The 25,000-nt window shown below is 44.7% G+C and overlaps 1 protein-coding gene across 4 annotated transcripts in view; it reads right to left on the bottom strand.

Annotated features, from left to right (window-relative positions):
* LOC311041079 (partitioning defective 3 homolog B-like) overlaps positions 1–25,000 on the bottom strand; it is a 336,525-nt gene that overhangs the window by 201,330 nt on the left and 110,195 nt on the right. For all 4 annotated transcript variants that reach the window (XM_084051519.1, XM_084051520.1, XM_084051522.1 and 1 more), the window contains 2 exons: positions 24,032–24,160; positions 985–1,170 (listed from right to left, as the gene is read on the bottom strand). In XM_084051519.1, the coding sequence (XP_083907645.1) occupies positions 985–1,170; positions 24,032–24,160 (315 nt within the window). The remainder of the gene's footprint in view (positions 1–984; positions 1,171–24,031; positions 24,161–25,000) is intronic.

The raw sequence follows: 25,000 nt of genomic DNA, 5'->3' as shown, positions 1-25,000 counted from the left end.
GACGCATTGTGAGCTTGTAGATCTGCTATTTTCAAATGGCCGAAATGTATAAGGGGCTGAAGCGTTTAACGTATGTTTAGTGATAATAATCAATCTACAAAGTAAAAAAAAACGGACGCTCTGCTTCTAAATTCCGCCGATTTTCGCCGTTTTTTTTCTCTCACGCTGTTACATAAAGCCCCCAAGGTTGGTGCCCTGTGCTGCTGCGCTGATTTTATCCGCCAGATTGGGACGTTCACGGCATATTTTGCACCATTACGGTGCGTTCATCATCGGTGACGAGTGCCTCTAACAGCCGCTCACGCAGCCAGCGAGGCAATGCGAGGCGATGCGAGGCGGCGCGAGTCATATCTCTACCCCTGTGCCTAATGGCTGTACATGGGGCCTACGGGTGCTTTAGAGTGATTGTGTGAGTGTGGCTTCAGGAAGTAAATTCCTAGCCTCGATCTCCAGGCTTTTATTTTTTAGTTTTGCTAAAAAATAAAAGCTTGGACAGCTGTTGGTGCGCAAAAGCGCCTCGCGTCGCCTGATGTGGTGCGCATTTTTTATTTTGGGTGCGCATGCGCACCTGCGCACCAGTTATGTGCACCCCTGGTAATTACGCATGTGACATAATAATACACAACGTCTACTGTACATATATAGCCCACTGTAGGCTAACATTCTTGGGGTCTTCTTAGAGACCCCCAAGCTCCTCCTTATAGCGCCGCCTATGGAGCGGTTTCAGAAAATAAAAAAATAAAAAAAGTAAACCGAGTAGAAGTAAAAGTATTGGAAATTTGAAATACTCAAGTACAGTACAACTTCCTCAAAATTGTACTTAAGTAAATGTACTTAGCTACTTTACACCACTGGTTACATATTTAATACATATTTTTAAAAAAAACACATAGGCTCACAGACTGACACTCTTACGAAAGGCTCTCTTGCTAACAGCGTCATGCCAAACGAATGGACCCCATGTATATGACGTGAAGGGTTTACCTTGTGGGCGGCTCCTCCGTGTATGATGGACTTGATGAAGATGCCCAGGTCCTCTCCCGTCTCCCGGGACTTGTTGCCCTTCAGGCTGACCCCCAGGCCCGCCGAGCCGCTGTCGCTCAGCGGGATCTCATACATGAGCTGCTCGCGGCCGTCCTCCAGGAACAGGTTGACCCCGTCCTCCTCTTTCTGGAGAGAAAGAAAGACGGGCAGGAATTAAAAAAAATGTCCTTTATTTAAAAGAAACGACACTTGAATCACTTCACTTTGGTCGTCGCGCTGGTCGGCGTTGGTGAACGTGAGGCGGACGTCACCTCTCTTGGGAATTTCCGCCTGGAAGGAAAGATACTGTCCGCGCGCGTGCTGCAACGTCTTTGCAATGACTTTGTATGTAATCGCGGTGCTCAAACAAATATTTAATCTTGTGCAGTGTTGATTTGATAGCTGGTCATATGCTATTTTAATGATGCACAAATAGAAATTCAAAAATAGCAGATATACAAGCTCATAGCGCGAAACCAACGATTTTGAGAACCACTGTGTTTCTTTTGAAAAAACTTTTTTCTTTTTCAAAAACTGTTAGAAGACATTTGTAGAATCGGCCTCATGTCTGAATGGATTGAGTACCAACAACAAAGCTTTATGCTAGGCTACCACAGTGGCAGTGTTAATTTTGTCGACTAAGACTAAGACTAAAAGACTAAGGTTTTGATATTTAGTCGACTAAGACTAAACAATTTTCAGAGGACTAAAATAGGACAAACTAAATGGTGTGTTATTCAAAAGACTAAGACTAAGATTAAACAATTTTCAGAAGACTAAAATAGGACTAGAACTAAATGATGTGTTATTCAAAAGACTAAGACTAAATCAGAAAATGCTGCAGTGTAATTGTTTTTGACTAAGACTAAAATACTTAAGGTTTTGATATTTAGTTGACTAGACTAGACAAAGACTTAACAATTTCAGAAGACTAAAATAGGACAAACTAAATGGTGAGTTATTCAAAAGACTAAATCAAAACTTGCTGTCAAAATGAACACTGCACAGTGGTAGTATCCTTGCAAATCACACAGGCATTCACAGTCACAGCACTTGATTCGATGTAACGGGCACGCAGTCTCGTGGGCGCGCACGCACGTGCACGCCAGTGCATCTGTGGCATGTGTGCGTGTTGGTCAAACAAGGTGGTCACGTACGCCGTAGCGACGCGTTGCAGACCACTACAACCCTGATCTTGCGGTGGGAACGCACCTTTGGAGTGTACAAAATGTAACCCTCCATGTTGTAACTCTCAGTCTTACACAAGGCTAGATTAAGACTGAGGATTTGAGGAAGTGTTCACAAGTATATAATGTATATGCAATTCACATGCATGGTACTGACAAGCATAGGAATGCTAATTCACGCACGCACGCACGCACGCACACACACACACACACACACACACACACACACACACACACACACACACACACACACACACACACACACACACACACACACACACACACACACACACACACACACACACACACACACACACACACACAAGCAACACTGCACGTTGACAAAAAGGAGAGGCATGTGTGAAAGAGAGAGGTGAAACAGGTGGATGAAGATAAAAATAAAGATGATACATGATAGAGAGAGGGAGATGATAAATTAGAGCCGGGGCTGTGCGGAGGAGAGGAGACATGAAGGGAGGCTGACAGCAGGACACACACACACACACACACACACACACACACACACACACACACACACACACACACACACACACACACACACACACACACACACACACACACACACACACACACGTACCCCATCCTGCCACCTTCTTCCTCCCACCCCAATGTTAACCCCTTAACCCCAGCCTCCGTATCGCGGGGGAAAGCTTTTGGCCGAAAATAGCCGATCGACAAGCTCACGTGAGCTTGTCGATCGGCTGCATTCTATGTCTCTGATTCTCTGCATTCTATCTATGTGTTTACCTTGTTTACTGTAAGGCTCTCTGGGTAAGAGCGTCTGCTAAATGACTACATTGTAATTGCAGACAGACAAGGATACAGACATACACGGAGACATACAGAGAGACAAGCATACAGACAGAGAGACAGACAGACAGACAGAGAGACAGATAGAGAGACAATCAGACAGAGAGAGAAGCAGACAGACAAGGAGATAGACAGAGAGACAAGCAGACAGAGAGACAGACAGACAGAGATACAATCAGACAGAGAGACAATCAGACAGACAAGGAGACATACAGATAGACAATCAGATAGACAGAGGGACAATCAGACAGACAAGGAGACAGACAGAGAGACAATCAGATAGACAGAGGGACAATCAGACAGACACGGAGATAGACAGAGAGACAAACAGACAGACAGACAGAGGGACAATCAGACAGACAAGGAGATAGACAGAGAGACAATCAGATAGACAGAGGGACAATCAGACAGACAAGGAGACAGACAGAGAGACAATCAGATAGACAGAGAGACAAGCAGATAGACAGAGACAAGCAGACAGACACGGAGATAGACAGACAGACAGACAGACAGACAAGAGACAGACAAGGAGACATACAGACAGACAGAAAGCAATACAAGGAGAGCAGGTGTGTATTGTACTGTAGAGAGAGGGAGAGAGAGATGGATAATGTGGATAGAGAAATGGGGAATGGCAGAGGTTATTCCATTTGGAGAGGAAGGGCACAGGGAGGCGCGGACGTGACAATTGTAAAGAAAACGTAATAACCTTTTCATAATGTACTGATCTACCCCCCCCTCGCCCCCCAACCCAAACCCCACCACCCCTCAACCCCACCACCCCACCACGGACCACAATGGAGGGGGGAGAGAGAGAGAGAGAGAGAGAGAAAGAGCGATTGGCGGGGGTTGGTGTTAGAGGTAGAGATGAAGCATTTAAATATAATAACCCATCCCTGAGGTACACCTGCTACTCTTTAATTCACATCTCTCTCTTGCTCTCTCTCTCTCCTTTCTTCTCCGTTCTAATCGCTCAATCTTGCCATCTTTCCATTTCCCCACCTCCCCTCATCATCTCTCGCTCTCCCTTCCCCTTTCATCAATTTCTCGTTCGCTTTTTCCCCCCCCCTCACCTTATTTTTTTGGTAACCACATTATTCCCCCCTCTCCCCTGTCCGTATGTCAGTCTGTCTGTCTCTCTCACTCCCCCCCCCCCTCTAACTCTTTCTCTACCTCTCTCACTCCCTCTCTCTCTCTCGTCAAAATTACCTCTGAAGAAAAAAAATTGCTCTGATGAAAATGAAAACCGGGGGTGCGAGGGAGGGAGGGAGGGAGGGAGGGAGGGAGGGAGGGGAAAAAAGAGGGGTGACGAGAGTGTAAGTACAACATGACAGAACGGGGAGCCGGAGACGCCCGGGCTAAAAGAAACGTGGAGTCCCTCAAGGCGCACACCTTGACACCACGTCAGTTTGCGAGCCCTGGCCCCGCTTTCAACAGGGGACGGGAGTTTAAGAGCGTGTGTGACTATCTGTGCACACGGGTGTGTGTGTGTGTGTGTGTGTGTGTGTGTGTGTGTGTGTGTGTGTGTGTGTGTGTGTGTGTGTGTGTGTGTGTGTGTGCGTGCGCGCTTGTGCACGGACGGCGCCCTATGCTAGCATGAAATGTAGCTTGATGCATTGCACCGCTGCTAACAAAACCATGCTAGCTGCCTCTGTCTGTCCGCACTTAGTCGCGTGACGGTGTCGAGCAGAAATAGCCGATCTACAAGCGCACAATGTGACGCATTGTGAGCTTGTAGATCTGCTATTTCCGGTGCGCGTCAAGGCACACATTTCAGTGCATAGTGTTCAATGCAGACGACAGAGACAGAGAGATAACAGGAGTGACCTATCATGTCACTCTCCCGCTTTGTCCGATCTCGTGCGGTCTCATTAATTTAAAAAAAGCTTGGAACCAACCTGTCAAAAGGAGCACATTTTTTAATATTTCATAGCATAGATCATCTCAGCGGGCATGTGCCAGTCACAGGCTGCTGTCACAGTGTGTGTGAGAGAACATTGCCAGCGTCTTACATCAGGTAAAGAGCACACCCCCCACCCCCCCCTCAACACAATGAGCGATCCTATGTACCCTTCCTCTCTTCCAGAGGACCTGTCGCGCAGCCATCCGTGGATGGCTTATGGGACCGGCGGCGAATGAGGGGGGGGGGGGGGGGGGGGGGGGGGGGGGGGGGGGGGGGGGGGCTGTGTCCTGGGGGCCCTTGACTGATATGGACCCCTCAGGGGGCCTCTGGGAGCCGAGGCTGATCGACAGTTTTCAGAGTCAGAATCAGCTGTATGTGTCACATCACAGTTTGCGGGTTTAAAGCGGTGGGTGAATTTCTACATTTTGTTTCGTGTGCGCTACATTTTTTGTATTCCGTGACAACAGAGAGGACAGGTAGAGAGAGAGCAAGGGGAAAGAGATAGAACATGGTTAAATGGAACAAATAAAGATATATACATGATACGGGTATACAGGTGTGTACAGGATATTTAGAACGTTAGCATCATATGCGGGTGGAGAAAAAAAAAGTAGGAGCACGTACACTGTACAATGTTTCTTAAGATTCACATGGGAGGCGTTTAGAGATTCATTTCAAAGAGAGGCGAGCGTACAGGTAGGGAGGCACGGCCTATCTGACAGATTTGTTTTACATGCAAATACATGTCTGATAGACTGTAAAGGTGCGTTCTTCACCCAGACACGCCTTACAACTGGAGCAGCGTGTTTGCGTGCCCACCCAACTTCTCTATCCGGGTACTGCCTGGGGGGTCCCTGGAAGATAATTGGCCTTGGGGCCTCCGTGAGTGTTTAATCGGTCCCTGCAGCCAACACACACACACGGAAGTCTGAGACCTCGTGCTCACAAGCGCACACGCACGCACGCACACGCAAACACACACTTGCGCACACACATCAAAATCAAGTTTGTTGGTCAGAGTTGGTCAAGTCGTGTTGCCATAAACGGTCCGGACAGTTTTTGGACCATTTTTTTAATATATTTTTCCCACGTGGGGCGCTCAAACGAAACTTTGGGATCAGCCAAGGAGTCTCTAAGAAGGAGAGGCCGGATGTGGATCCATGTCAAAATTGCTTCCGTTTGTCCGCTCCAATGTTAACTCCTTGACTAAAAGCTTAATATCTCCTATTTCTTTTTAACGTGGTGGAAGTGAGCCGTTTTCGATCGGCGATCACTCTGCAATGGAGGATCACGTTAGAAATATTATTGTTCCAGGCGTTAGTCGGGACCCTCCGCCGTCTCGCACGCACGCTTTGTTTACATGCACGTCCGCGTCGGGGCTTCTACAGCACGAAACATATCAGCGTAAGTGGATGGAAGATATGCTGGCACTGGATGTAGCCTATTTTAATAAACCTCTGGCACACAATGTGTTAAAACATTGAATGCATCTGTGTCACTTTTTGATTTGAGTTAAAAAGCATTATTTTACACTTTGGCTATTCAAAAATAGCAGATCTACAAGCTCATATATCTGCTATTTTTGAGAAATCGTGAAAATGTGTGCAAATCTTGGAATATGTATTGCTTTAAAGCGAATATTTTTAACTCAAATCTTTGCTTCTGGGGGGTCCCTGGAACAAAATATTTTGAGATAGGGGTCGGCGGCCAAATATAATATTGGGGGTCCTTGACATGAAAAAGTTTGAGCACCACTGATATAGAAACATACGTTTCTTTTTCAGAATACTGTTGGGATTTAGAAAACATTTGTAGAATCGGCTTCAGGTCTTAATGGGTTAAAAGGTTATAGCTCTATATGATGGTAGTAACCATTGCTATAGAGTGTATGTTAAGTAACGGGGGTCTCCATGTCTCTCCAGCACTTTAATAAACAGGAAATGCATGTTCAGGTGGGTTTTGTCTGCACAATATGTTGTCTTCCAATCACTTGTTTAATCTGTATCCTGACCTGAAATTGCATGTTCTGTTTAATCAAGAGTTGGAGGGACGGGGAGACCCCTGTTGCTGAACAAACACTCAGAATATAAAGCAACGTTATACTTATTTCAACAAAAAAACATATCACTTACCCTACCTTTAACACAATACCTGCCATGGACGCATAAAGTTAAATAGTCCACTTGCCCGCCAAGACGCATAAAGTCTTTCTATCAAAAACAAAGAGAAGAAGTATGTGACGTCATTCCAAAAAATGTCACATCCATCTGCCCTGTCTATGGAATTTTTAGAAAAACACCACTAACTCAGTTGCTTTTTTTTTTGCATTAAAAAACACCGTTTTCAGCGGGCCGTAGCCCGAAAAAGGCGGATTGTGGTTGGAATGTTGTTGTTCCTCTGAATACACAGATCCCTCTGCCTACCCAAAGGGCCTATTTTATTATTATTTATTTTTTTGTACACAATGTCGCTTCCACAGCGTTTCAAAGATCATCGGATTAAGGTAATTACGCTGGCAAGGGGATGACAAACAATGTTTAATACCTTGGCAGGAGATGTGTTAACTCATGCCCTTGAAGGGTTCAATATTATATCCATGTATCTGCTTCTAGGGGGCTAGTGATCTCAGATTCTGGGTCACAGCGTTAGTGATCTCAGATGCTGTGTCATGCGTGTGCAGATAATTTTGTAGAATCAAAGGAGCCGGGGTCACACCGCCAAACGGAATGCTATAGCGCCGCGATAAATTGTTAATCCTGATGAAAGTGTGTGGAGCGAAGTTGTACGACAGTACATGCATATGAGATGGTGATTATCCTCAGAAAGTAGAATCCATCATGGAGTCTAGTTTAATCCATTGAGAGCGGGAACGCATCCGTGTCATTTTAAGATGTATCTGGCTATTCAAAAATAACCGAGTGCCACGCTATGAGCTTGTAGATCTGATATTTTTGAAAATTCTTGAAGTTTTTTTGCAAATATTTGAATATTTATATTTTCAAAGTGACAACTCAAATCTTTGCTTCTGGGGATCCCTGGAACAACATATGTTGAGAAGGGGGTCCGTGGCCAAATACATAATTTTGAGGGTCCTTGACATGAAAAAGTTTGAGAACTACTGATTATAGCAACACAGTTTTTTGTTCAGAAAACTGGTATAGGATTTAGAAGACATTTGTAGATTCATATCTTGGGTCTTAATGGGTTATTATGAGTGTTTCTCAGGTCTAGGAGGATTTACTATGTCAACACGACCCCCTGTACCCGTCACCTAGCACCAGGAGGAATTACAGTGATTGGCCTGTCAATCCGCTACTTCCTGTTGGGGAGACACATGAGAACAGTGATGGACAGAGTACTCGACCTCAGTACTTGAGTCAAAGTATGGATACTCCTGGTTAAATATTAATACTTGCTCTGTCAAATGTGTAGTTAAGTTTAAGCACACTTGCTTTTAAGTATTCAAAAGCACATGCTTTTAAATATAGTTACGTATTCAAAAGTGAAACTTTCCAAGTACGTTATCATTTTTTATATTGATGAACTTCCCCAAAATTCAAAGATTTTCCTGAAAATTTAACAAAATATCAATAGTAGTGAAAATAGCAGATTTACAACCTCACAACGAGAGCTTGCAGATCTGATATGTTCACTGTATTTGAAATGGGGCTTAGGTGGTCAATTCGTAACACACTTTTTCCCCTTCCTAGAGATGAGTCAAAAGTACAATGTTTGTCTTTGAAATGTAGTGGAGTGAAAGTCATAAGTAACTGAAGATGCAAATACTCCAAGTACAGATATACGTAAAAAGCATTATTTTACACGTTGGCTATTCAAATATAGCAGATATACAAGCTCATAGCGCGGAACCGAGTGCCGCGCTATGAACTTGTAGATCTGCTATTTTTTCTAAATCGTGAAAATGTGTGCAAATCTTTGAATATGTATTGTTTTCAAGCAAACATTTGTAACTCAAATCTTTGCTTCTGGGGGGTCCCTGGAACAACATATTTTGAGATGGGGGTCCGCGGCTAAATACATATACATTTGGGGGTCGTTGACATGAAAAAGTTTGAGCACCACTGATATAGAAACATACGTTTTTGTTCAGAATACTGTTGGGATTTAGAAGACATTTGTAGAATCGGCTTCAGGTCTGGGTTGAGTACGGTACTCAAGTATATGTTGTTCGTTACTGCCCACCACACTGCCTTTACCCATCTGTCACCTAACACCAGGAGGAATTACAATGATTGGCCTGTCAATCCGCCATTTCCTGTTGTTGGGCGGGAGACCAATGTGAGAGGAGAGAGAGAGACAGCGACCTGGGAGGGGGCGAGTGTTCCCGTTTTGATCCGCGGCTCCAATAACAACACGTCAAAGTGGAAGGTGGTCGAACAACAACACATCTAGGGGGTTGGTGGGGGTGCTGGAGGGGCTTTGAGGTTAGGACCGCACCGTTCGCTCCCAAGTTATTAACACGCACGTGAACACACGCAACCACACAAGCACTGTCGTTGAGAATGGTGCGCACACACACACACACAGACACATACACACACACACACACACACATACACACGGGTGCAGACATACTTAAAAAAAAAAAAACATCACCTAATGCCCGTGCCTTGGGGGCAGACTGGTACCAGAGGGGGTAGCTCTGACCCCCTCCTACACAGCCAATACGGAGACAAAAGAAGTCTTTCTCTTAGTATGTGTGTGTTGCGTGCGTGCGTTTGTGGGTGCGTGCGTGTATGTGAGTGTGCTAGCGTGTGTGCTAGCGTGCTAGCGCGCGTGTGTGTGTGTGTGTGTGTGCGCGCCTGCCTGCGGGGAGGGAGGTTGACTCATAAAGATTACACACAGAGCCTTTTGTTGGCGAGGATTTATAAATTAATAAATAAATAAATAGCAGCGGGATTAGCCGCGAGAGCGACATTCAATTAAGATGAGATCTCGCGGCGCTCTCGCTGACGACAGCGGTGGGGGGGGGTGGGGTTGGGGGTGGGGGGGGGGGGGGTGGATAGTCTCCTGGCAATCAATTAACCGCCTCGATGTCTGCCAGGCGCGCCTCAGCCTTTGCCGTGGAACCTTTTTTCACGAGGGTGCCTATATGTGTCCAATGATAATTGGAAAAAATCTACAAAGTAACTAAAGTTTTCAAATAATTGTAGTGGAGTAAAAGTACAATATTTAAAAGTACTGAAAATTGGACCCCTTTGCTATCGCGTCGGGTCTCATCACCATGTCAGGGTTTATTTCTCAATAATGACCTGGTCCCCATTGATTATCCCTTGCCTAAAACAGCCAGAAAACATTAGTTGACGTCTAAAAGGCTGAAATTCAACAGTGACGTCGATGCACCCCAAAAAAAAAGGTCACCGTTTTCAGTACGCAGAGAAGACAGTCTACAGACAGACACACAGGTCAGGCAGACAGACAAGCCTTCTGTCAGTCGACCTTGCTTCCTGTGGCGCGGCCTTTAGGCTCGCTGGACGCAGATCAGCCGCGTGCAAAGTGACCCCCTTGTATCCTGTCCTTGGCACAGTCAGCACTCTGGCACACACACGCCAAGGACACACAAAGGTTTGAATGTATGTGCACTCAGCACACCACACCGCACCCACACACACACACACACACACACACACTCCCTCGCTCTTTCCCAAACCCCACAAACAATAGTTCCCCGCCAGAAGGCATCACTCTGATCTCTTAGCCCACTAAACTAAGCGCCGCCCGTACGCCAAAATGTCGACAAGGCGCGAAAATAAAACAATCAGATTACAACTTATCACTTTTTAATTAGCGAGAGAGAGAGCGCTCCGGAGTACGAGTAAGGCAGGGTGGGGGGTGGGGGTTCCATTCTGTCTTTGTGTGCTGATAATTGGTCTAATTCTAAAGCTTTTTAGAGGCATTCTTTGCGCTGAATGGGAGAAGACACCTCGCATCTTAATGCTGCTGAAATAGTGTTCCATCTCTCCAGCCAGCTCTTCAGGGTCATCAAGGACAACCCACGGTTTGTTTTAACCACTTAAAACCCTATACTGTACTTGGTTGAGCGTAGTCCCTCAGGGCTATTAGTAACTTTTCTGTTTTCACACGACACTAAATATCTTTGCTGAAAATTCCTGATCTTTAAGCTCACAAAGCGTCGCTTTGCGACGCTTTGTGAGCTTGTAGATCAGAATTTTTCAGCTATAGATTTCCTCAGAAAATGGATGCACGGGGTTTAAGTGGTTAGGGCTAACAATTCACTGATTGTACTTGCATAAGTTAGTGACAAATAAAACCTTCTCGAATATTGATTCTAAGGATAATATATGTCCCCTTTTTAACACATTTTAACTCTGCAGGACGAGAAAACCTAATCTATACGCTAACAACGTGTTGTGATGGTAGGTTAAGGATTCAAAGCAAAGAGTTTCAGCAAAAAGTGGTGTTGACCATTTGAAAAACAACACTCTTAATCAAAAATCCAACCGCGTTTAAAGAAACACGACCGGCTTCAATAACAGTGTGGCTTAAAAACTTGGATCTCATACTTCATGTGATCAGTCATCTATGACATATCTGTATCTATGACATTTGACCCCATATTTGGGCGAGGTTTCAGCCACGATCAGAGCTCCACTGATTTCCATTAAAGAATGATAGGGTTAAATACATATTTTAAAAAAATTAAATAAAACATGTGGATGAATTGTGTGGTACTTCCTGGGCCTTATGGTAGTGTGCACAAGAAATGCGGCGCTGATTGGTGCAGCGGTTTGGACACACACACACACACACACACACACACACGCGCGCGCGCACACACAGAAACGGCTAGCCTCATGCAGAGCCACGCTGTGAAGACATACACGCATATTGCTGCTGTCGGGGCAGAAACGATTCATTTCCAAGGTTTAACCGTTTTTTCCCCCGTAAATTAATGCCCTGGTTGTAGATCTGCTACTTTCGATGCTTTTGAATTTGTATCCTGAAAAGTAAAGACGATACACATTGGACAATAAGAAGGTGCCTTCATTAGTTTGTGACTATGTGAATGGAGGGTTTGTCATCGGGTCAGTGAGATGTGTCGCGTTGCGTGACGTCTGTCAATAAAACCACCTACTGTATCTGGACGTTAACACTGTCAACATGCAACCCAACGGAAAGGGGCACTTAACACCTTGCCAGTGTGTGTGTACGTGTGTGTGTGTGTGTGTGTGTGTGTGTGTGTGTGTGTGTGTGTGTGTGTGTGTGTGTGTGTGTCCGTGTGTGTGTGTCCGTGTCCGTGTGTGTGCGCGTGCATGTGTGCCTTGTGTGTGTATGTGCATGCGTGCCTTGTGTGTGTATGCGCACGCGTGCCTTGTGTGTGTGCATTTTGTGTGGTAGAGAAAGAGAGAAAGAAATGTTTGAATTTGCGTCAGAGTTTTCCTTCGTGCCCCTGGCTTCCATGACGGTAATGCAGTTGTGACTCTCGAGGGAAAGGAAGTCATTACAACTAACTGTACGGACGCAACCACGAGGCATGCTTCCACTAATGCTGTCCTTTTCCATCAATCCAGTCATGCATCTGTCTATTATCGCTCTATGTATAGTACTGTATACGCACAATGGTTGGTTGTCCTTCCTTCTCTTAGATTTTATTATGTACTTATGGACGATATCATCTTTTGACAGAAGACTCTTTTATGGCATGACCTAAGACAAATCTATAATGGTTTATTATTCGTAATTGTAGCATGCTGCTATTTGGAGTGGGTTGTTACTAGACATAATGTTGTTGCATTCTGAATGCAATAGGCTCTATGCACAGCAGCCATTTTGGGAATGAATTGGGCCCCATCCTTATTTCCTTCACAGGTGTTACCAATGGTACGAATTAAGGCTCTGTTCCATTTAGTCATAGTGGTTGTCTTATTTTCAAGGACCCCCATAACTCTGAGAGTGTACAAATGTAACCAAATGGACCCGTAAGGGTCCATTAGGTTCCATTTGTACACTCTCAGAGTTACACACCCATAGAGTTACACACCCACTCTATATGAAAGAGCTACTGCTGGCGCAGCTACTATACGTCATGTAGACACGTCAATATGATTGGTTGGAGTTAGCACGCCCAGATGGTGATAGACAGACGGTCCCATCCAATCACCTGCCAAGTAGCTTGAAAAAACGGACCGCCGTCTTGCAGCTTTTTCTTTCTACCGAGGTCCCAGATGGAAGTAGGCTGTGAAACAAATGTGTGGAGCAAGCTTCTTCCATCTGGTGGAGTCAGGTTAGTCACAGTCAGCATGGCACACGCCATATGTGGGTGTAGCTGCAGTGGGAACCCTATACGGTTATGTCCGAGTCATAGTGAACTCTATATATAGTTATGTCTGAGTCATAGTGAACTCTATATATGGTTATGTCTGAGTCATAGTGAACTCTATATATGGTTATGTCTGAGTCATAGTGAACTCTATATATGGTTATGTCTGAGTCATAGTGAACTCTATATATGGTTATGTCTGAGTCATAGTGAACTCTATATATGGTTATGTCTGAGTCATAGTGAACTCTATATATGGTTATGTCTGAGTCATAGTGAACTCTATATATGGTTATGTCTGAGTCTATTGTGGCCTTTCTATCAAATAAATAAAGCCACTGTTGGTCGGGGTGGTGTTGCAGTCTATTGTAATACTCGCGTCTCTTGTTGTTTACAAACATCAATCAGCACGGAGATCCGAGAGTTGCATCAAAACAAAATATTTATTAGCTGACGGTCACTCCGTTGCATAAACATAAACTTTGATTACCATAAAACAAAAAAGAGCCTGCGCGGTCAACAAACTGTGACGCTTCCCCGTCTCACATTATTTCTCTGTCAGGGTGTCACCCATTCCTTATCACCCAGGTGGCCAGCACCCACAAGTCATTTCGTTCCCAGGGGGAGTAGCCCTCAATTCCAACCATTCTGATACATAGAATTAATAACTAAAAAATAGGCAATTCATATAGCAGGCAATAAATAAGAATATCAGAATAATAACTCTGAATAATAATCAGAATAAACACAATTCAGATAAAATAGAAAATGGCTCTAACATACCAGCCCCGAATTGCTTATTACATGGCAATTACCAAATAATAAATCATAGAGCCATTACAATTATCCGCATGCAGTATGCTTACTCAAGTCCATTTCTTTTTTCTTCTTTTTCTCTGTATACGAGTTCATAATTCAAGAGACCAAAGTCTGTGTACGATCAAAAAAGTTCATGTACGAATGTACGATCCAAGCGACCAGCACGGAGTGTGCATGTGTGCATTAGTCCATTGCTCTGAAGGGGGGGGGGGGGGGCAGACCAGGGGGGGGGGCAGACCAGAGTCGAATTAAGTCCATTTATCCACCGGTCAGAGGTGCACTTGACCAGTAGAATATGGCTTAGTAGGCTCAGTCAGCTGCCTCCAGGAGCAGACAGAGCTTGGTGATGGGTCTTTGGATGATGTTGGTCTTGGTCTTTACCAGGACACTGCGGACAAGTCCTTTTGGTCCTGGAAGGGTCTTGACTACTCGTCCCAGGGGCCACGAGTTCCTCGGTGCGTTGTCATCAATAATGACAACGAGATCTCCAGGGATGAAGTTCCTTCTGATTTTATTCCATTTGTGACGTTCTTGCATAAGTGGAATGTATTCCCTGGTCCAACGTTTCCAAAATAGGTCGGCGAGGTATTGTACCTGCCTCCATCTCTTCCTTGAATATTGGTCCTCTTTTCGAAACAGTCCTGGGGGCATTATTGGATTTGTTTTCAACTGAAGTAGATGATTTGGTGTTAGCGGCTCAAGGTCGTTTGGGTCATTTGTCACCGTCGTGATGGGCCTATCGTTCATGATAGCTTCGACCTCACACAGGATTGTGTGTAGAGCATCGTCATCCAGTGTCTGTTCTTTCAGGACTGAATAGAGAATCTTTTTGACCAGTCGAATTAGCCGCTCCCACGCTCCACCGTGGTGAGGTCCTGAGGGAGGGTTGAATATCCAGTCAATTCCTTTTTTAAGTAGCGTTTTCTGGATTTTGTTATTGTCCAGTAATTTTACAGACTCCTCCAACTCCTTTTGCGATGCAATGAAATTGGTTCCTCGGTCTGATCTGATGCTTCTTACTGAGCCTCGACGACAGATGAACCTACGAAGAGCATTAATGCATGCATCTGTATTCAGGTGACTGGCAACTTCCAGATGCACAGCTCGGCTTACTAGGCAAGTAAGGATTACTCCCCACCTCTTGACATGAGCACGGCCACGTCTCACCTCAATGGGTCCAAAGTAGTCTATACCCACATGGGTGAATGGTGGAAGATCTGGTGTTATGCGATCTAAGGGGAGATCAGCCATTTTCTGCTCTCCGGCTTTGGCCTGTAGTCGTCTGCAGAAAACACAGTTCTTAATAATCTTCCTTGATGAAGAATTCGCACCGGACAGCCAGTACTTCTGATGAAGTTTAGACAGCATGTGTCCTCTTCCAGCATGTCCAACTTGATGGTGAATGTGGTTCAATATTAACTGTGAAACGTGAGAAAGTTTAGGTAGGATCATAGGGTGTTTAAGCTCAGTTGGCATGGCCATCCTCCTAATCCTTCCTCCAACTCTCAGAATTCCAGAGTCAATGACAGGGTCCAGTTTGTATAGGGAGCTTCCTTTATTGCACTGTTTCCCTTTCTCCAGTGAGGACATTTCTTCCTTGAAATGCTGTCTTTGCTCATGACAAATAATGGCGTTTTCAGCATTTTCCAAGTCCTCCACTGAAAGGTTCTGGTCTTTCAATGACTTTCCTTTGTTGTGACTTGACCTAAGCCAATAAGTCTCTTTCCTCTTCTGACTCCTCTCCAAAAGAAGTTTCTTTATTTTCATCATCCAAGCTACAGCTCTCTTTAGGCTATGCCAGGATGAGTAGTACTCAATGAGCTTGCTTGTTGGAGTTTTGTCCATCATATTGGTAACAATGCTTGAAACAATTGCTTCTCTCCTCACTTCAGGGTCCTCTGAGAGAACAGATCCAAGGTTTTCTGGAGTTCTTGGCCATTGTGATTCAGCTCTTCCCAGAAACTCTGGTCCTTGAAGCCATGTTTTAGAACTGAGGAAGGAGTCAATCTTTAGTCCTCGCGATGCATCATCAGCGGGATTCTGTTTGGAGTCGACAAACCTCCACTGGTTGACTTCTGACAGGTTGTGGATCACTGCAATCCGGTTGGCCACAAAGGTGTGGAACCTCCTGGTCTTGTTTCGCAGATATTTCAACACAGACTGGCTGTCAGTCCAAAAGGTGGATTGTTGGAGCCCTATTTGGAGCTCTAATCGAAGCATTTTGTCCATCCTTGCAGCCAGTGTCGCCGCCGTGAGTTCCAATCTGGGAATCGTTATTACTTTAAGAGGAGTAACTCTCGATTTCCCCATCACAAATGCCACGTGAACGTCATCCTGGCTATTTGTGAACCTCAGGTAACTTGCCGTACCATAGCCTTGTTCACTTGCATCACAAAAGTGATGCAATTCCGCAGTCTTTACTTGACCAAAGTTTTTTGGTTTAACACATCTGTCAATTTGAAACCTGGCCAGCTGGTCTAGATCTTTGAGCCATTGCTGCCATGGTTTTGACAGTTCCATTGGAACTACTTCGTCCCATCCATATTTGTCCTTACAGAGTTGCTGAAGGATTTGCTTTGCCTTCAGTATGAAAGGGGCAAGAAGACCAAGGGGATCATACACAGAGCTGACAGTAGAGAGTATAGATCTTCTGGTAAGTGTTTTGTTGTTAACAGCAACACGAAAACTGAATATATCACTCTCAATGTCCCAGTACAGTCCTAGGGCTCTTTCATTAGGCAACTTCTCCCTGTCCAGATCCAAGTTCTTGATTTGTTTTGCCTTGTCATCGTTAGGGATTGATGCCAGAACAGCTCGACTGTTACTAACCCACTTGGTCAATTTGAATCCTCCGAGAGAACAGATTTGTCTCAGGTCTTTAACAAGCTCTATAGCGTGTTCCTCTGTCGCTACCGATTTGAGGCAGTCATCGACGTAGAAATTTGATTTGACTGTGTCAGCCACTTCTGGATCAAATTTCTCACCGTTGTCATCAGCAGTCTTTTGCAACGCATAGTTGGCACAGGTTGGAGAAGATACGGCGCCGAAGAGATGAACTCTCATTCGGTACTCCTCCAGACTTTTGCTGGTGTCGCCATCTGGCCACCACAGAAACCTGAGCAGGTCTACATCCTCTTCTTTAACACGCACTTGGTGAAACATGCTCTCGATATCTGCCATAACGGCAATGGGTTCCTGCCGGAACCTGAGCAGAACACCAATGAGCGAGTTGGCCAGATCAGGGCCCTGAAGGAGTACCTTGTTGAGTGATGTACCTTTATAGGATGATGCACAGTCGAAAACCACACGGATAGTTTTCTTGCGTTTGTGGTAGACACCATGGTGTGGTATGTACCACAGTTTACCATTTTCCTGGTGTAGATCTTCTGGTGGTACTTTCTCTGCATATCCTTTCATGATGATGTCACTCATGAACTCTTTATACTCAGCTGCATAGACCTCATCCTTTGAGAATTTTCTTTTGAGGTACAATGCTCGTTGCTCTGCCATTTGGTAGTTGTTTGGCATGATGGTATTCCGATCATTAAGTGGTAGAGGTAAGTGGTAGTGACCATTTTTGAGTGCAACAGAGCTTGATGCAATCTGTGTGAACTTTCTGTCATCAACTGACATCTCCCTCTTCTCATCATACTCCTTCTCAGGGAAGTCATGAGCATATTGTTCTTTGAGGAGGTTCTCGAGGTGAACAATTGAGATACGATTCACTAAGGCCATAGGACGTTTCTCCTCCATAGCAGTGGAAGCATGAAGTGGTCCATTCACCACCCATCCTAACAATGTTTTCACTGCGTAGGGGCCGTTCTCCTGGCTATTGATGATTTTCCATGGCTCCATAGCTTTTGGAGTATTCACTCCAATAAGAAGCTCCACATCAGCATCAATCTCCTTTACCTTGATCTCCTGCAGGTAATGCCATTTGTCAAGATCCATTTGGGTAAGTATGTTTCTCTTTGTAACAGGTATCTTGTTTTGGGTGTACAACTTGGGCAATGGCAGATATGTATCGCCTTCCATATTGCCTACTTCTAGACCAGTCAATTCATAGCTCTTGACAGTTTTCTCTGTTCCCATGGTCTGCAGTAGAACCTCAGTTCTCCGTCCCTTGGCGTTAAGCTGTCTCATGAGCTTCTCTGTACAGAATGTATCTGTACTTCCTGGGTCCAGGAAGGCATAGGCAAGTACACTTTTACTTCCATTGCGAAGTTTCACCTGAACTGGCACTATAGCAAGTATGCAGTCTTTACCAGCCCCGGTTCCTTCACCCTCTCCTAGTGACACCAGAGCGCTGGTCACAGATGACGTCTCCTCAGGCTTCACAGCATGCTGCTCTACCTTATTAGATTTGACCAGCTCTGGTTTGGATCTATTAATGTGCAGAATAGTAGGGTGTCTCCCTGGCAGTTCTGGCAGGTCAGTCTTCTCTTACAATTTCTGCTCAAATGTCCCACTTTCAAACATCCAAAGCATAGTCCTTTTTCCCTGAGAAACTGAACTTTGTCTTCATGTGCCTGTACATTCATTTTCTGGCATTCAGGTAAGGGATGCTTGCCGGTACAGAAAAGGCATGTGAAATCATATGCACCAAAATGCATGTTGCTTTTGACAGGTGACTTTCCCGTTTTGCTGTCAGACACTGTTGCCACCGTAGTAGCAAAACTACTTCCCTTGCTCTTAAATCTGCTGGAGTTTGCTTCACCAGCAGTCCTGGGTTTTGAGACCTTCACATTGGCAAGAGGATCATGAATGTCACCGAACAGTGGGTCCTGAAGTATTCTCGCTTGTTTTTCCATAAATAGTACCAAGTGGCTCAATCTTGCTCTCCTTTGTGTTTGCTCTAGAAGATCACAAGCTGTTGTTCTCCATTTTTCCTTCAATTTATAAGGCAGTTTGGACACAATGAGTTTCAGGTTAGAGGTCAGATCCAGGTCCTCTATATCCTCCAAATCTCTCATTGCGTTACAACAGCCTCTCAGAAAGAGTGCGTAACCATGCAGTGCATCTCCATCCTCTGCCTTAATACTTTTCCAATTAAGAGCTTTCTCCATATAGGCACTTGAGATTTTGATGTTATCTCCAAAATGCTTTTTTAACAGTGTTTTAGCATGAATGTAGCCTGTGTTGGCATCCATATGGAGACAGCTCCTAACCAATTCTCTGCAGGGTCCAGAGGTGTACTGTTCCAAGTAATATAGCCTATCTTGGTGGCTTCTGGTCTTCTCCTCAATACCATGCTCAAATGCCCTCATAAATGCCTGGTAATCTAGAGGGTTACCATCATAAACTTGGATTTCCTTAGAGGGAAGTGAGGTCAATTTTTGCTGCACAACCAGTAAATCAGCAATCTCATTTTGCCTCTGTATTACAGTCAAGAATCTGTCATCATTGTCTGACACTGTAATTCCAATTCCTATTGGTTGCTGTTGGCTGTGAGTTGCTGACATTTCTGGTGGCCTTGGGTCTGGGTTTGATGGTCCTTGTACTTTTATTTTTTGTCTGGCTCCAAGTGAGTTAATTGGAAATGGTTCTGAGTCCATATTGATGCTTGGGGTTTTAGTATTTTCCAGATACTCATTCATGGCATCATCCTGTGATTTTGGCTGTAACATTTGTGATTGTGATTTGAGCAGTGATGATGCTGGTGGTTGTGAAATGGAGTCAAGATCCGCCAGAACTTTTAATCTAGCATCGGATTCGGCCAGGCATATATCCAGTTCCATTTGTTCCAGTCTGGCTTGCATTTTAGCCTGCTCTAATTCCAGAGCCTGCTTTGCCTTTAAAGTCGATGCCCTTATAAGGAGTGCAGCCTTCTCAGCCTCAGCCTTGAGTCTGGCTGCGGTAACCGATGAAGTGGTTGATTTTGTTGATTTCGCTTTTGAGCGTTTTGAAATATTGGAGATACTGTCCTGGGGCTGCACAGTCAACTGGTTTTGTTCATTTTTCCATATTTCCACTTCTTTTATGAATTCAATAAAAACGGACGCTTTTGGCTCATACCATTGCGTTCTATCCTCGTCCTTTATTGTGTCCTTCAGGAGGTTTTGAACCAGCGCATGATATTCATTGAATTCATCAAGTGACCCTTTAAATGAGATAACATCGTCATTCACATTTTTCACATTTCCACCTGGTACCAGCACAGTTTGAATCTCTTTCATTTTTCGAGTGCAAACGCCCAGTTTTCCTCTGCGCGTTGCGCGCAGTGATTTAAGCCTGTCCTCCGCCGTAGCGGAGTCCTCCCTTTGTCTACTACGCTACTACTCACGGCCTTTCACACGGAAACAGCGTCAAGTCCAAGTTCAAGTTTCATTCAATGTCGCCGTTTCCAAGCCGCTCTGCAGTTCAAAGGGGGTCGTTGTCCTGTTCCACCGCACGATCTCAAGTTTGTTGACTAATATTGTGGCCTTTCTATCAAATAAATAAAGCCACTGTTGGTCGGGGTGGTGTTGCAGTCTATTGTAATACTCGCGTCTCTTGTTGTTTACAAACATCAATCAGCACGGAGATCCGAGAGTTGCATCAAAACAAAATATTTATTAGCTGACGGTCACTCCGTTGCATAAACATAAACTTTGATTACCATAAAACAAAAAAGAGCCTGCGCGGTCAACAAACTGTGACGCTTCCCCGTCTCACATTATTTCTCTGTCAGGGTGTCACCCATTCCTTATCACCCAGGTGGCCAGCACCCACAAGTCATTTCGTTCCCAGGGGGAGTAGCCCTCAATTCCAACCATTCTGATACATAGAATTAATAACTAAAAAATAGGCAATTCATATAGCAGGCAATAAATAAGAATATCAGAATAATAACTCTGAATAATAATCAGAATAAACACAATTCAGATAAAATAGAAAATGGCTCTAACAGAGTCATAGTGAACTCTATATATAGTTATGTCTGAGTCATAGTGAACTCTATATATGGTTATGTCTGAGTCATAGTGAACTCTATATATGGCTATGTCTGAGTCATAGTGAACTCTATATATGGTTATGTCTGAGTCATAGTGAACTCTATATATGGTTATGTCTGAGTCATAGTGACACTCCGTTTGAAAACATCCCCTCCCCTCCTGACAGGTCCATTTGGTTCCATTTGTACACTCTCAGAGTTTACAGACCCATAAGGGTCTATTTGGTTCCATGTATACACTCTCAGAGTTAAAACCCATAAACGTTGATTTGGACCTCTGTAGGTCCCCGGACCTGACATTGAGGAAAAGTAGTGTAGTTAGACTATATATTATAGCAGAACGGGAAATTATAGCACGGCTGAATGCGAACGGCACTAATCAACTGCACATATTCTGTGTCTAACGGATGCTGTTTTTTTTTGGGTGACAAAACATGAAAACCCACTCCCAACACACACGCGCGATGCTTTTCACAGGCGCATGTGAGATATAACGGCCTCTAAAAATAGACATTAATATTCATACGAACACACACACACACACACACACACACACACACACACACACACACACACACACACACACACACACACACACACACACACACACACACACACACACACACACACACACACACACACACACACACACACACACACACACACACACACACACACACACACACACACACGGAGAGAGACAGATGGCGAAGGCAGCCTGATGCATCACCATCATCATTACGTCTTTGTGTTTGAGACGATCTTTCGCTTTCTCTCTTGTGTGGCGCTTCCTTCCTCGCCAGCTCTCTACATAAACATTTCCGCCACAATTTACCACTTCAGAGCAGAGCCTGGACTATTTGTGAAGAGAACAGATGAGAGAGAGAGAGAGAAAAGAAGAGGGGAAGAGAGAGAGAGAGAAATATATTCCACTTCAGTATGTATAGGTTTGTGTGTTTTGTGAGAGCAGCTGCAGTTTTGTCTGTGGCAGACCGACTACAGAGAGAGCCAGAGATTTTGCCGGGGCTGATGGGTAATGAGCGCGAGACTATTCACGGCCCTACATGTCTCCTGATTGGCTGACTGAAGAGCACCGGCGTCTTCTGACAAACATCGTCGGTGGTGTGTGTGTGTGTGTGTGTGTGTGTGTGTGTAGGCTGCATATAATGGCTACATCTCAGAGGGCCTCTACAAATTCAACATCCCTGATTGAGACATGCAAATCCACGAATCCGTGCCATGTCGCCGATCGCAAAGCGTTGTGGGCTTATACATCGGCTATGTTTGGTGTGCCACACCGGCACGCAACCAAGTGTAAAGTTTGTCTTAAAGGGGGCACAAAACACCAGAACCAAGGACGGGTGTTCTTGATGAATCTAACATGGTTAAAATGGAGTTTGAAGTTATAATGGGTTTGTATAGGAAGGGGGCGTGTCTGATAAAATGAATATCAAATATCTAAATACTGAATCAAGCAACTTAACAAATTGGCTGCCAAAATTATTTATTTATTTTCTACAGTAGACTGCCAGACTTTTTCAATGAAAAAATAAAAGTACTCAGGATCCGAGATACAGAATTTTTAAGTTTTAAGTTAACAAGGAAGTGGATGGGAGTCTAAATCTTCGAAAAACCATATCTCCTTGGTCTTTGGGTCAAATAAAAAAAATAAAAAATAAATAAAAACTTTTATTTTGAAATTATTATTTTTTTGAAAGAACGCAGATCTGCGTTCTTGGCAGCGAATGTGTTAAGAACTGTCCGGGGTGCTCCCAAAAGCCTGAGTAGACGATAAAATGATCAAAATTAGTTTTGAAAGTGAAATATCCTTTTAATGGGTTAATCTGCTGTAGTTTTTAACCTGAGCTGGAAAAACAAACTACAAAATCAGCCTGGGGTTTTCACTCCCCTTTAAGAATCAATCCACACACACACTCCACAAGCTCTCATGATGTGGGAGTGTAGACGAGCCCTCTTCAAAAGAGGACTCGTTATGCGACGCCTGCTAGGTTATTAATGAGGGCAAACTATTTTCGGAAGCAGCGACATGGGTGTTTGCGTCGAAGCGTGTGTTGGTGTGTGTGTGTGTGTGTGTGTGTGCGTGTGCGTGTGCGTGTGCAAAAGTGGCCGCGTGCGGGAGCATATGTGAGACAGCACAGCGGCTGTCCGCAAGTGTTTATCTAACGCTTGGTGTTTACGACTTGAGTGTGTGTGTGTGTGTGTGTGTGTGTGTGTGTGTGTGTGTGTGTGTGTGTGTGTGTGTGTGTGTGTGTGTGTGTGTGTGTGTGTGTGTGTGTGTGTGTGTGTGTGTGTGTGTGTACATGTGTCCGCCCGCCACAAAGGCCCCCTACATGTCCCTCTCACAGACCTTTTGAAGTCACAGAAGAAAAGGAGTGATCGGAATACTGAAGAGGAGAGGAGAGGAGAGTTGCCTGTCAGTGGGCAACTCTCAAGAGTGTGTGTGTGTGTGTGTGTGTGTGTGTGTGTGTGTGTGTGTGTGTGTGTGTGTGTGTGTGTGTGTTCATTGACATAACGTGTGACACTGTTTCATGTATTCTGGGCAGGAGCGTGTGTGTGTGTGTGTGTGGGGGGTCAGGGGTCAGCCGGAGCAGGTAAACAGTCACTTAACACCCGCGGAGCGTTGACACCGACAGGCGTGGGTGTGTGTGTGTGTGTGCCTAACGCACTCGCCACACTTCCTGCGGGGGCCCCGAGTGGGCACGCGTGTTTGTGTCCATGTGGACTTCCTGTCACACACACACACACACACACACACACCGCTGTATCAACAACCCAGAGCCGGGGACAGGAAGTCCGTGGCGAGTGTGTGATGGGTGGAGGGTGAATTGGGTTGGGGGGGGGGGGGGGGGGGGGGGCATCGGAGCTCTGAGGTGTGCAGAGGGACACGCACACGAACCCACCAGAGAACGAGAGTCAAACCTGTGTGTGTGTGTGTGTGTGTGTGTGTGTGTGTGTGTGTGTGTGTGTGTGTGTGTGTGTGTGTGTGTGTGTGTGTGTGTGCGCGCGCTCACCAGTTCCCGGGGTAGAAAGATGTCGTCTTGACGTGACACCACCACACACACGCCCTCCCCCTGCTTGGTGCTGCGCAGCATGGCCACCAGCTCCTCCTGACTGCGGCCTGTCATGTCCACACCGTTCACCTAGACACACACACACGGTTTAGAGCAGTGGTGTAAAGCAACTAAACATTTACTCAAGTACTGTACTTAAGTACAATTTTGAGGTACTTTTACTTTACTGGAGTGTTTCCAATTGTCTATACTTTTAATTCTACTCCACTACATCTCAGAGGCAAATATTGTACTGTTGCACCACTACAATTGTTTGAAAGCTTTAGTTACTAGTTACTATGCACATATAAATGATTAGATGAAAAAACATACATTAACCACTTTAGCCCTATTTTATACCTAGGCTATTTGAAAAAAGCCGATCTACAAGCGCACATTATGAGCTTGTAGATCTGCTATTTTCCAAACGTTTTATTACTTTTACTTTTGGTACTTTAAGCTCATTTTGATACCAATACTTTGGTACTTTTACTCAAGTACTGTACATTTTTTATTCCGGACTTTTACTTGTAACAGATTACTTCACGTTGCAATATTGATACTTTTAGTTAAGCAAAACATTTCAGTACTTTTTTTTCCAACACTGGTTTAGAGCTAGCGGTTTAAACAAGAGTCAGATATGAATGAGGTGTGAATTACTTCTCTTAACCATCAGGGGCACCAGTGAGCTCAGGTAGGCATTGTATTACTCTCAACTCAATTGTCATTATCTCCGCCCGGCCAAAGGGCCGGGGGCTGAGATTATATGGTTTCAAAATGAGTGGAATGTGGGTCTATGTCGTAGAAAAAATGTCATATATCATGAACGCAACATCCAATCAATGCCAAAATGAAATCACAGGTTGAGGGGAACAACCCAAAAACAGCGCCTCAAATACAAAAAGTTTAAGGCTATTTCTCACACCACTT

Source organism: Gymnoscopelus microlampas (genome assembly GCF_963454915.1).
Source record: "Gymnoscopelus microlampas genome assembly, chromosome: 24".
Lineage (NCBI taxonomy): Eukaryota > Metazoa > Chordata > Actinopteri > Myctophiformes > Myctophidae > Gymnoscopelus > Gymnoscopelus microlampas.
Note: the sequence above shows the minus strand (reverse complement) of the source record. Positions and strands in the feature narration are given on the sequence as shown.